General features: G+C 35.9%; 2 protein-coding genes across 2 annotated transcripts in view; one reads left to right on the forward strand and one right to left on the reverse strand.

The window, feature by feature from the left end:
• The first annotated feature begins 34 nt into the window (after positions 1-34).
• ProRS-m (prolyl-tRNA synthetase 2-like protein, mitochondrial) lies at positions 35-2,692 on the forward strand. The gene is made up of 6 exons (XM_011148786.3): positions 35-148; positions 298-549; positions 1,192-1,450; positions 1,635-1,816; positions 2,032-2,244; positions 2,330-2,692. The coding sequence occupies exons 1-6, from the start codon at positions 35-37 to the stop codon at positions 2,612-2,614; spliced, it is 1,305 nt and encodes a 434-aa protein (XP_011147088.1). The 3' UTR covers positions 2,615-2,692.
• A 90-nt stretch (positions 2,693-2,782) lies between these two features.
• The window catches only part of Gyc88E (Guanylyl cyclase at 88E), a 43,745-nt gene continuing 32,959 nt past the window's right edge, over positions 2,783-13,568 (reverse strand). The window contains exons 8-19 of the mRNA XM_025305606.1: positions 11,537-11,733; positions 11,136-11,349; positions 10,713-10,986; positions 10,489-10,612; positions 10,231-10,372; positions 8,934-9,060; positions 5,702-5,906; positions 5,290-5,436; positions 4,563-4,695; positions 4,224-4,451; positions 3,750-4,082; positions 2,783-3,524 (exon numbers count right to left, since the gene is read on the reverse strand). Coding sequence (XP_025161391.1) covers positions 3,118-3,524; positions 3,750-4,082; positions 4,224-4,451; positions 4,563-4,695; positions 5,290-5,436; positions 5,702-5,906; positions 8,934-9,060; positions 10,231-10,372; positions 10,489-10,612; positions 10,713-10,986; positions 11,136-11,349; positions 11,537-11,704 — 2,502 coding nt within the window. The 5' untranslated portion in view covers positions 11,705-11,733 and the 3' untranslated portion in view covers positions 2,783-3,117. The remainder of the gene's footprint in view (positions 3,525-3,749; positions 4,083-4,223; positions 4,452-4,562; positions 4,696-5,289; positions 5,437-5,701; positions 5,907-8,933; positions 9,061-10,230; positions 10,373-10,488; positions 10,613-10,712; positions 10,987-11,135; positions 11,350-11,536; positions 11,734-13,568) is intronic.

The following is a 13,568-nucleotide window of genomic DNA, read 5'->3' on the forward strand; positions in this document are numbered from 1 at the left end:
ATCGTTGCTTAAAGATTTCATAAATTTTTCAAAAATGACAAATAAAATAGTTATTAATTTAGCCAGAACATCCAAGATATTTCAACCTTTACCAAGCGGAATATTTGCTAATAAAGATAAAACAGAAATTTTATCTAAAAGTTACAAGGTATATAATTTGATTTGGGAGCATTATCAATCAGATATTTCTTAAAAATTAAATTTAATGGTGACAAACTGTCAGTGAAACCAGATTTTATTTTGTAAAACTTGATTATATTTTTAATTATCTTTAAATATTTATTCATACAATTTCAGTTAATGATTAATTATGGAATTATTAAATCAGTTAGTACTGGCATGTATTCTATATTACCATTGGGAATGCGAGTTTTAAATAAGTTAATCAAAATCATTGATAAAGAAATGACAGATTTGGGTGCAGAGAAAATTATGCTACCAGCATTAACTTCTGCTAAACTGTGGAAGAAATCTAATAGATATAACTCTAATAAAACTGAACTATTTACTGTTACTGATAGACATGACAAAGAATATATATTAAGCCCAGTAAGTAAGAAATATGGTACATATAATATATTGTGTCAAGATTATTGCTGTTTCAAATAAAAATTCTTTAAAAAAAATATGTTTCTATTACTATAATAATACATGATCCATAATTGAGAGAAATATAATCCTTATATATTGTATAATTACAGTTATTATAGAAGTAAAGATAAATGTTGGGAGAACTTTTCCAAGATAAAATAAGTTACATATAATGAATAAATTATTACTAGATTAGAAGGATATAACTATATTTTTATTACATCTTATTTTGAATGAAATTACCGATGAGTGTAAAAAGGAAAATATTTAAAGAATTTTTTATCAGATAAAAAAACATTGAAGTTAGTATTATGTCTTATTTTAAATCAAATTACTGATGAATGTAAAAGGGAAAAGTTTAAGGAATTTTTTACCAGATAAAAAGAAACATATTGAAGTTAGTAGCAAATTATTTTAATTAATAAGAAACATCTCACGATAAAATTATTTTAATATAATATAATTAATTTCAATTAATAAACATGGATAAACCTTTATTTATTTACTTTATAAGCAGCTTTGATCTAGACAGATTTAAATATAATACATAATCTATTTATATTAACATAAATATATATTTTTTAATGTTTTATGTTATAGACATATGAAGAAGCAATCTGTGACTTGGTATCAGCAACATATTTGCCTGAAAAATCATTACCTTTGAGATTGTATCAAATTTCAAGCAAGTGGCGAGATGAAATGAAACCACGGCTTGGTTTTATACGTAGCAGAGAATTTATCATGAAGGACTTATATACATTTGACACTACTTTGAATAAGGCACAAGATACATACAATCTGGTTTGCGAATCTTATAGTAATATTTTTAAACAGATTGGTATAGATCATATGAAGGGTAATTATTTTATGTTAATATTTATGTTATTAATATATTTGTTATTAATATTTTATGTTAAAAGGTCTATATTGTTTAAAAAAATTTACAAATTTTTGTAATCAAAATTAAATTAAAAGAATTTCATATACTTTTTCTTAACAGCTATTAAAAATCTAGTTCATTTAATCTACATCCAATATAGCGGTTGGCGATGTTGGAACAATTGGGGGTTTATCGTCACATGAATACCATTATATCTCTGATATTGGTGAAGATGTTATACTTTGGTGCTCTTCATGCAATTATACTATTAATGAAATAATTTCCAAAATAACAACTTGTCCAGAGTGTAAAGGTGAATTACAGCGACATAATTCCGTCGAGGTAAATTTCAGATAGAAATTATATATTTGATTTTCTTCTAGAACAATTTACTTTAAATAAAAAGTAACCAACAGAATTCCAGAATATTACGATTTTACAGTTAAATATTTTTTTATAAATCACTATAGATATACTTTTCAATTAAGAATTATATACTATGCAGTAATACAGTAAAAAAATTTGTAAATTCAAATATGTGAAAATAATGATTGCAGATAGGACATACGTTTTTATTAAATACAAAATATTCGCAACCGTTAAATGCAATGTACATAGAGAATAATAAATTAAAACCTATGATAATGGGTTGTTATGGTCTGGGAGTAAGTCGTATTTTCGCATTAATTGTTGAGATACTATCGACAAATAATGAGATGAGGTGGCCTACAAAGTTAGCACCATATACAGCATGCATCATACCTCCAAAGGTGATAATGTGATAATTAAAATTTTATATCTGTTAGAAAATATATATTGTTATATATATTGAATATATTGAATTTTGATCCATAGACTGGAAGTAAAGAAGAATATATATCTGCCTACATTGAGCAACTGTTCGAGATTCTCCAAAAACGTGATATCGACACAATATTGGATGATCGCACACAATTCACAATCGGTAAACGACTTGTATATGCACGTGCAATTGGTTATCCTTATATAATTGTTATTGGCAAAGCGGCAACTCAGTCGATACCCTTATTTGAAATTCACGACATAAACAATTCAGTTTCGCATAAATTATCATTGGAGCAAATAAGTGGTTTTTTCGATAATGTAAATTTGCAAGATTAAACGAGAATATACATATAGGACATGTGTATGTGTGTGTGTGTGTGTATCTATAGAAAGTGAGGAAACTAAATATTAACGAATATTGTATATTATGTGTTTACACAAATACATATTTACAACAAATATGATCATTATGCATATTTGTAAATAATGGTTTTCTTCGTATATACAAAATATCCTAGCAAACCAATTTCTAAAAATTGACATATAGTGCGGACCTCTCAACTAGGGAATATTATTCGTTTAACTATGAGAAGCTGTCAAAACCAAATGGAAAATTCATACTATTTGAGAGAACTGTACGATAAGCTATGTCTACTTTTCATATAACATTTCTTCATCTTTACCGTTTTACACTTTATATCGAATCTCTCAAGTAAACAATGTTGAGGAAAATTTATTGACATATTTAATTGTAGAAATTGATATACGCGTTCATGTACACACACGCGTGCCATAATCGACGATATCCGAACGTTTCAAAACGATCTTAAACTTCCGCATTAGAAAATAATACATCCGTTTCCTTGGTAGCGCATCTTACTGCCCTTCGACATAGTAAAACCAGGACAGCATTGGTCCTGCTGCATCAGTAGCTGCGAGTTACTGAGATTGCTGTTGAACGCAGCGCATTCGTTAGTATTGCTGACGTTTTCCTTCTGCACTTGTAAATCCAGGGACGGATTTGTCTCGTCGTCGGAACGCTCTGAGAACGTAGACGAGGATGAGGATGAGGTGGCATTAATCCTCACTTCAGGTTTTATATGTACTGCGACGGACTGATTGTCCGAACGCGCGGACAAACTGTTTCTGTGCTGCCGGAAGTGTTCTTCTGTGTCACTCAAAAGTGAAATGAACATATCCGACGCGTTTCTTACACCCACCGCGCCCATGGAATTCGATCGGCACTCTGTAATTCGGTGTTTTCATTAAATCATAGATTTTAGACGGCTGAGCGACAGATAATAAGAACGGCGTTAAATGAGATTAAAGTAATTCTACATATTATTCAAAATTGTTTGAGAGAGAGAGAAAGATTTCTTTTAATAAAACGCGAGACTATATTTAGTCAGACAGATAAGTTGCAGAAAAAGGAAAAAAAGAACAGGGAAGAGAAATAGAAGAGTAATTTTACCTTTGACTTCTACATTTTTCGTTGGTGAGTTCGCGACAGATCGTCGTGCGACATCCTGAAAGGTGATGGGAGAATATATTCTTCTCTCCTCAGGAAAAATTCCCGAGGGTCCAGGTGGCGTCGGGGATGATATCTTCGATGAGCGTCTCGACAAGATGTCGCCAGAAATCGGTTTTTCGAACATGCCCGGGCTTATCAGACCTATCGCGCTCACCGAGGAAACTCTTTTCTCGAAGTTCTTAGTGTGCCACTGATGTGGCTCCTGTATGGTGATCCCCTTAGTCGTGACAGAACGACGCTCTCGCTTTTCTAGCCAGTAGGTCTTCATTGTGCCTGAAGAATCCCAACATTCTCTGATAAAATGCTGGACATGTGAATATTAACATTGCCAGCGATATCGTCAGTAAAGTACTATAATAACAAATTACTCCACGTTTCGAGAACGCTGTTTTGCGTCAGAATCCCGAGTCTCACCTTTTCCCTTCACTTCGATCTCCCCGCGCTCCTTGACCTTGTACGTGGGCGACAATAGTTCTTGTGTGGATTGAGATATGTGTATCTGCATGGCCTGACTGGTCGCTTCCATACGAGATGCTGTGTTGACGGAATCGCCAAAGAGACAATACCGTGGCATTTTCAGACCGACGATGCCGGCCACGACCGCGCCGCTATGAATACCAACGCGTATCTGTAGGTGATTACCTGAGAAAATGGATATCTTTTTAATTTGGCGCTCGTTTGTTTTCGAGTAAATTTCGGTCGTGTGGATTCCCACACACAAACACAATAATCTACAAATATCCCACGGCATACCCGTTGAGCGGTCCTTGAGATCAGTTATCGCTTCGACCATATCGAGCGCCATGTCGCACACGCGATCTGCATGGTCGTTTTCTTTGACTGGCGCGCCGGAAACTACCATGTAAGCGTCGCCGATGGTCTCGACCTTGAATCAAGAAAACAACTCGTAATTCGTCACGGAATCATCGTCCCCTCATCGTTTTGTCGCAAAATTACACTTCAATATCCGTTTTTTAAGCTTGTTAAGCGCAAGTTTTCAAAACGAAACCAACATCCCGAGCAAGTTACGACATTGTACGCAGCGCTTACCGAGAAATCACAATTAACGTGTTTTCCTGATACCTACAACTAAAGAATAGTTTTTGCAATATTGTCTCTCAGGTACGTAACTCAGGTAAACGTAAATCGTGAACGTTATTCGCTCAGAAATAACGTCGCAATGTACGTGATCACTGAGAAAATACACTGAGAAAAATTGTATTAAAATTAAACAAATCTTTGTTCAAATACGACTGTGAATACATTTATTTAAATTAAGCAATTATTTTCTAAAATTCAAGAAAAAAGTTTACATTCAGAGAATGTATTTCATTTTAGAAATCAGTCGCTTAATTTGAATAAATTTATTCACAGTCGTAGTCGAACAAAGATTTGTTTAATTTTAATACAATTTTTTCTCAGTGTAGCATTCACGATTTATGTATCTGAGTGACAGTATTGCAAAAACTCCCCAATATACCTTGTACACTCGGTTCCTCTCGGTCAAAGTGTCAAATAACGAGTACATGGCGTTTAGCATGGATACAACTTCCATTGGCGAGATTCTGCTACAAATCTCGGTGAACGTCACCACATCCGAGAACAGAATGGACACGCTATCGAACATCTGCAAGAAGATAAACGCGACAATGTTTTTACGCTTTTATCAATGAATCGCGACTCTTTCTGTATCTCAATTGCATGTTTATATAGATGAGTATTCTAACTGCAGATCTTTCATTAGTTTCGTTTTTATTCGTTGCCGAGTTATCATAACGGAGATTTTCAATTATAATATTACAACATTAAAAACTATTGGAAGTAAGATGGAAGATGGTAGAAGTTGCGCGTATTTGTCCGAACAATTACGACGATACCTCCAAAGTACACACCTCACAAGTATCTATCGGACTTTCACCGTTCCTCAAACGATCGGCAACTTGTTTGGGAATCATTTGGTACAATAGCTCGTCCGTACGTTTCATTTCGTCATCCAATTTTCTCATTGACTCTTCCAGCTTTTTACTTTTCAGTTGTTCTTGATCCAACGCCAGTTTTAGCTCCACGGACTGTTGAGTCCCAGCGAGCATAAGATCCCTGATAGTAAAATATACGTTATATGAAAAATATAACTCATTATATTATTATTATTATTATTATATTATTTTGACAGAAGTATTTTATTAAAGATTTAAAGAAAATATATTGGGGACTTGAATAAGTTCTCGCTGTTTTTTCATGAAAATGAATGCTTTATTTAAAAAACTTAGTAAAGAACATGTCATTGAAAGTATTGTCCATCGCTAGCCACTACTTTCTCCCATCTTTTTAGCAGCATATGAATACCATGTCGAGAGAACGACTCATCTTTTGAGGTTATCCACGAATCGACCCATTTTTTGGCATTTTCATAAGAATGGAAGTGCTGCTCAGCCAGGCCACGAGTCATCGATCGGAACAAGTGGTAATCGGAAGGAGCAATGTCCGGTAAATACGGCGGGTGGGGTAGGATTTCCAATTTGAGCGTTTCCAAGTAGATTTTGACCGGTTTTGCAACATGTGGCCAAGCGTTGTCATGCTGCAAAATTACTTTGTCGTGTCTCTCCTCGTATTGCGGCCGTTTTTCCTTCAATGTTCGGCTCAAACGCACTAATTATAGTCGATAGCGATCTCCCGTGATGGTTTCGTTGGGTTTCAGGAGCTCATAATATACCACACCCAGCTGATCCCACCAAATATAGAGCATGAACTTGGAACCATGGATATTCGGTTTTGCCGTCGATGTTGATGCATGGCCGGGCTTACCCCACAATTTTCTACGCTTCGGGTTATCGTAGTGTATCCACTTTTCATCGCCAGTCACGATACGATGTAAAAAACCTTTCCTTTTCTGCCGTTGGAGCAGCTGTTCACACGTGAAAAAACGCTGTTCGACGTCTCTCGGCTTCAATTCGTACGGCACTCAATTTCCTTGCTTTTGAATCATTCCTAATGCTTTTAAACGTTTGGCAACTGTTGTGTGATCAACTCCTAATGATTCTGCAAGTTCATTTTGCGTCCGACATGGGTCTTCATCGAGTAATGCTTCCAATCCTTCGTCTTCAAACATTTTCGGTGCGCCAGAGCGTTCTTTATCTTCAACATCAAAATCATTATTTTTAAAGCGTCTAAACCAATCTCTGCATGTTGTTCCCGGCAGAGCATGGTCGCCGTAAGTCTCCACAAGAATTTTATGTGCTTCAGCTGCAGATTTTTTTTGAAAAAAGTAATGCAGTAAAATTCCCCGCAAATACTCTTTTTTTAGCACGAAATTCGACATGTTTAACGCTATGAAAAAATATGTTGTTCACGCTTCGGCGGAATAACATATACTGTCATTTCGAGCCTAATGGTGGAACTTTACGATGAAGTTGGCTGTAGTATCGCCCAATGCAAAAAGGCTAAGATAACACCATCTGTCGGGAAACAGCGAGAACTTATTCAAGTCCTCAATATTATTTTCTTGTTAACAAATGTTAGGTCGATTATGAACTTTCAAGATAAAATCTTTCTTATCTAAAAATTTTAATTACATTCAATTGTTGCAGGAAGGGGAACACTAAAGTAAGTACGCTAGCTACATTCTCCTCGGTATTTAAATCCTTGTGTATGTGTATGTAATTTCTCTTCTATCAGGAGGTTGAATTAATTCTGGTCTTATTTTGTCAATTTCTTTATCTTTATTTTAAAGAAATGCTTAAATTTACATCAATCAATATTTTCCGTCGTTAGCTGTGACTTTTTCCTATCTTTCTGGCAACATAGCGATTCCGCGATGATAAAACGATCTGTCTTTCGAAGCAATTCAATCAGATACCCATTTTTGCACATCCTCGTAATTATTGAAGTGTGTATCTGCCAAAGCGTGTTGCATCGATCGGAATAAATGGTAATCAGATAGTGCTAGGTCTGAAGAGTACGCTGGATGCGGAAGGATTTCCCATTCGAGCTCTAGCAATGTTTGTTTAACGATTGAAGCAATATGTGGACGAGCATTATCGTGTAAAAGAATCACTTTGTGTCTGTTGCTGGTTATCGCTGACCTTTTTTGCATTAATTCATCATTTAATTTGTTCAATTGTTGCTGGTATCGCTCTCCCGTGACTGTTTCATTCGGTTTTAGAAGCTCATAGTACACCACACCTTCCATATCCAAATACAGAGCATTGCTTTGTGACCGTAAATGTTCTGTTGGTGTCGATGTTGATAGTTGTTCTGGATCAACCCATGATTTTTTTTGCTTTGGATTATCAAAATAAATCCACTTTTCATCTCCAGTTACAATTCGTCACAAAAAACTCTTTTTCTGTCTGGCAAGCAAAGACATAGCACTATTCAAACGATTTGCAACGGTACTTTCACTCAATTTAATAGAACCTATTTGCCTCTTTTTTTAATTTTTCCCATAGCATGTAGGCATTTAGAAATTGTTGATTTATCGACATTAATTTGTTCAGCTAATTGCTTTTCTGTTTGAGCGATGTTTTCATTCAATAATGCTTGCAATTCAGAATCTTCGAATTTTTTTAGTTGACTAGTACTTTTGAATCGTTGAAACTAAAATTTGCAGTTGGAATACGATGGAGCTTGATCAGCATAAGTTGTAACAAGCATTTCATGAGCTTCAATTGCCAATTTTTTCAAATTAAACAAAAAAAGTAATGAATGTCGAAAATGCAATTTTGTACGATCCATTTTAGATGCGTATAAACCATGGAACTATCAGTAACAATAGCGCGCAAACTGTCATATATCATAGAGAAATGTCAAATCTTTCAATGTTGCCAGATTTCAACATTCGTACTAACCATTAACTTGTTACTAAAGCTATCTATTGCTAAGGGGTAGAACTAATTCAACCTTCTATTATTGTGCTATTTAATAATAATAATTTATTATAATTAATCTATATAATAATATAATAATTGTAATCTATTATTTGTGCTTTAATTTAATAATAATAATAATGTAAAATTTATTGTACAACTGTATGAAAATTCATTTTCCCATAGTTCAAACCTGTTTTTGAGAAAATGAATTTGACATCCAGACATTGTTTTGTAGAACGTCTGAAAAATTTCTTACCGACTAAAATCGTGCATCGATAGATCGTTTATGTATAAGCCTGTCGCTATCAAAGCGTTTAGATCGGGCATGACGGGTGTACCAAGATACATCATCATTTTCCAGTTGTCCATGTATATCATTTGACCTGAAAAGTGTCATTAACCCATTAACGCCCAAGCGGACATTTGAGTATCCTGCCTATCCAAAACTAAATTGTGCCAGAGAAACTTGCTCCCTAGGGGTAAAAATGTCCGCTCTTTCGATTCCCGCCGTTATTTTTTACTCACATCTCTCGGAAACTAACTTAAAAAGGGGTAAATTTTGGGAAAAAGTATCTGTGGCATTTTAATAAACGAACAAACGACGAGAAAAAAATGCTTTAAAATTAAAAATACATTATCTTGATGGTACATATACTTTTTCAGGACACTGGTGTGTACTCGATGGTATTTTTAAATTCCAACCCCTTGTACAGATAGTAGATAGAGGAATGGGATTGAACTGCTAAAATCGGGTCTTGAAACATCGAAACTTTTTCTTGAGCAGTCCTCACAATGTCTTCCATGTGTTTTATAATAATTCATCACATGCAACCTTAGCAAGGGTTGCAGAAGGTTGCAATAATATTGTTAGAGAGAGTGAAATATCGATATTCCTGTCAAGTATATATTTTTCGTACATTATGTTTTTTTGGAAATTAGAGAAATATTTTTTTCTTTTTCGTGCCATCTTTCGTGAAAAATTATCATAATTATCATAAAACACATGGAAGATATTGTAAGGACTGTTCAAGAAAAAGTTTTGATGTTTCAAAACCTGATTTTCAGAAATTTTAGCAGTTCAATCCCACTCCTCTATCTACTATCCTTACAAGGCGTTGAAATTTAAAAATACCATCGAATACACGCTAGAGTCCTAAGAAAATACCAAGGTAATGTTAAACTTTTAATCAAGGTAAACTTTTAATTTTAAAGCATTTTTTTCTCGTCGTTCATTCGTTTATTAAAGTGCCACGGACACTTTTTCCCAAATTTACCCTCTTTACACCCTTTTTAAAGAGGTTTCCGGGGGTTGTGGGTGAAAAATAACGGCGGGAATCGAAAGAACGGATGTTTTTATTTCTAGGGAGCAAGTTTCCCTGGCAAAATTTAGTTTTGGTTAGGGTACTCAAATGTCCGTTTACGTCCGCTTGGGCGTTAATGGGTTAAAATAAGTGACGTTATATACATAACAAGTAACGATATATTATCTCGTTAATCTAACCGAACATACTGATAAAAACTAGTAAAGGAACTAATAGTAAGAATAAATGTACCTTTCAGTCTCAATGTCTTGTCTTCAACAGTTTCAAGCTCGTCGCTTAAGAGAATTTCGTTTCTATGCCGGTCATTCAATCGATCTGTAAGCACTGGCTCGACCGTAACTAACTCGAAAATATTGTTCGTCCGATTCAGTATCTAAATTGCAGAAAATCAACCGTTAATACTACACGAGATATTCTCATTACAAAACAAAATGCCGACTTGGATGAATTTTTCAGTTGAAAGGGGATTGAGACGTTTATCGTACTGACCGATTGAAACTTGAACGCGATCAGAGGCCTAACTAAATCGAAGAAGTATGTAATCTTCTTGCCGACAAGATCTGGCAGTATGACCATTAATGAATTGCCGATGCTTCTGACCACCATGTCCGAACTAAAATTCAGAGACTTGTTGATCATATAAATTTTCTTATAAAATGAGCGCACACTTTACTAAAAATGCTAAACGATCTCGATTGATCACGGTCACGTACCCAAAGACAATGCAGAAGGGAAATATCTCGAAGAGGACGCACGCGCCGATCGGTAGATGCTTCTCCTCACGAGTCATCGCGAGCGAGGCAAGCGTGAAGGCCCGATTGTCGAAGGTGAGCTGAAATGTTACGTGCACGGTGTCGAACAGCACTTCCTCGCGCACCAATTCGATCTGCAGCTCTTTGTGATAAAAATGCCGCGCCACCTCCCTTATCTGACCCATCGTATAGTAGACGAAGCCACGGCGTTTGCTTCGGTAATGAAGAGTTAAACCTGCGCAAGCCGAGAAACCCAACGCTTAGACTCGCGATAACGAGTATAACATTATCGGAAAATAATACACAGACATAATGTACAGATTTATTCGAATAACTGCTGATTCTGACTGCTGCGAAGAAGAAATAGAGCGAAAAAAATCTCACCCTGTCGTGTCTCGTTTTCACAGATGAACGAAGGTGCTCGCATTCGCGGATAGGAGAACTTCAAGTACTCATGAAGATTGTCCAGGCCGTTGAGGAAATCTCTCACGTGACGTCCAAGTACCGAAAGTACGCGATCGTAGCCATATTGACCGACAAATCCTACAAAATGCACGCCCATCTGGTCGAAGAACTCTTTCTCCGTCACGCCAAGCACCTGGTGAAACGAGAGTATTTATACTTTAACGAATGTCCCTGTGAGAAAAACTGCCTGAAGGTACTTTAAGGCGCTTTAAGATATTTTCAGCTAAATGCGTCATTTGTGCGTGCTATTTAAAGTGAGACGTGATCATATATTTTGATGGAGAGAACGACGAAGACAAATCATGGTTTCAATGCTATACCTGGATCGCTTTCTTTGCCAGCCTCGGTATCAAGTTCTCTGGATAGACTTGGTGAACGCTGAAACTCGGTTGATTCACTGACGCCTGCCTACGGATCTCCTCCCACCTGTCTTCCCCGTAAACCTGCCTTATGTATTCGGCTAGATTTTCCAGGATTAGTCCATACATGTTTCTTCAGATGAGTCCTACCGCGTCTACTGAAAACGAACAAAGCATTTCGCTAGCAGTTCAGTCAATAAATTTGCAATACGCATGATATACCAGGTATATAAATATGAAACCGGAATTTCTGTATAGAAAATACACGTTTATTGTATGAAAATGATAAAAAATATTTTATTCGAAGTATTGCCCATCGCTAGCTATACATTTTTCCCACCTGTCTGACAATTTGTGGATGTCACGCCAAAAAAACTGTTGCTCTTTTGAGGCAAACCAGTCATCGAGCCATTTTCGTACACTTTCATAAGAAGTGAAACGCTGCTCAGCAAGTGCGTGTCCCATCGATGCAAATAAGTAGTAATCGGACGGAGCCAAGTCTGGTGAGTAAGCCACATGCGAAAACATTTCCCAACTAAACGCCTCAATCGTTTCCTTGACCAGTTTTACTGTGTGTGATGGTGCATTATCATGAAGCAAAATCACTTTGTGTTGCCTTTTTTGATATTCTGGTCGTTTTTCATGCAAAGCTTGATTAAAATCGATCATTTGTTGTCGGTAGCGTTCAGTATGAACGGTTTCGCCAGGTTTTAGCAGCTCATAATAGATCACACCCTTCTGATCCCACCAAACACAAAGCATTGTCTTCCGTCCATAGCGATTTGGCCTTGCAGTCGATGTCGATGGTTCGCCTGGAGTTACCTATGATCTTTTACGCTTAGGATTCTCAAAATATATCCACTTTTCATCGCCAGTCACAATTCGATGGAGAAATGACTTTCTTTTGTACCTGGCGAGCAGCATTTCGCAAGTAGTTTTTCAGTTTTCCTGCTGTCTTTCATTCAGTTCATGTGGAACCCATTTTCCCATCTTTTGGATCTTTCCCATGGCTTTCAAACGTATGGAGACGACTTCTCGTGTCACATTTAATTGATCCGCGAGTTGTTGTTGTGTTTGAGCGTTATCCTCATCCAACAATGCTTGCAATTCGCTGTCTTCAAACTTTTTCGGTTCCACGTTCTTCGTTTTTCACATCAAAATCGCGACGTTTGAATTTTTTAAACTACTCAAAGCACTTTGATTTACCAAGAGCATGCTCACCGTAAGCTTCGATAAGCATTCGATTCTGCAGCAGTTTTCTTCAAATGGTAACAGAAAATCAATGCTGTCCGCAAATCGTAGCTTCCAGGCACAAAACTCGACATGTTCAACGCTATTACAAACTATGCTGTTGTATGAAACTTGTATTGTTGTGAGTTGAAAATCTTAATCAGATGTCAATAAATGGAAATGGCGCCAATTACGCGGTTTGACGGTAACTACATTGACAGCTAGGGCCATCTATGGGCAAATTCCGGTTTCGTATTTACAGACCTGGTAATACACTCTGATAATATTTCAAGGTTAATTTATTTAATTCTTTATTCTTGATCCGATATATTCTTGCTAATATATTAATAATTATAATATATATTATATATATATATATATTATTAAGTCATTAAATATGAAATGTCCGATTTCTTTAAGTACCAAGTTCGACAGTCGATATCTCTGACCGATTTCACCTTTACAGTTCTTGGTTTTTTTTTGTGAAGGTACATCATTCTTTCAAACGCATATTTTGATTTGTGATTATCTTTCGAACTTTCTTTGTTACAGCAATTTTTGTGTAATCATGGATAAGCTAAAAATTCGAGTTATTTTCGAATATGAGTTCCGTCGTGGAACTAATGCAGCATAGACAACTCGAAATATCAACGAAGTGTTTGGTGAAAATGTGGCGAATGAATGCACAGTACGTCGATGGTTTGAGAAGTTTCGTTCTGGCGATTTTAATCTTGAAAATGAGCCACATGGGCGACCTAAGACC

Source organism: Harpegnathos saltator, unplaced genomic scaffold, assembly GCF_003227715.2.
Source record: "Harpegnathos saltator strain DR-91 unplaced genomic scaffold, Hsal_v8.6 scaffold703, whole genome shotgun sequence".
In the NCBI taxonomy this organism is placed as follows: domain Eukaryota; kingdom Metazoa; phylum Arthropoda; class Insecta; order Hymenoptera; family Formicidae; genus Harpegnathos; species Harpegnathos saltator.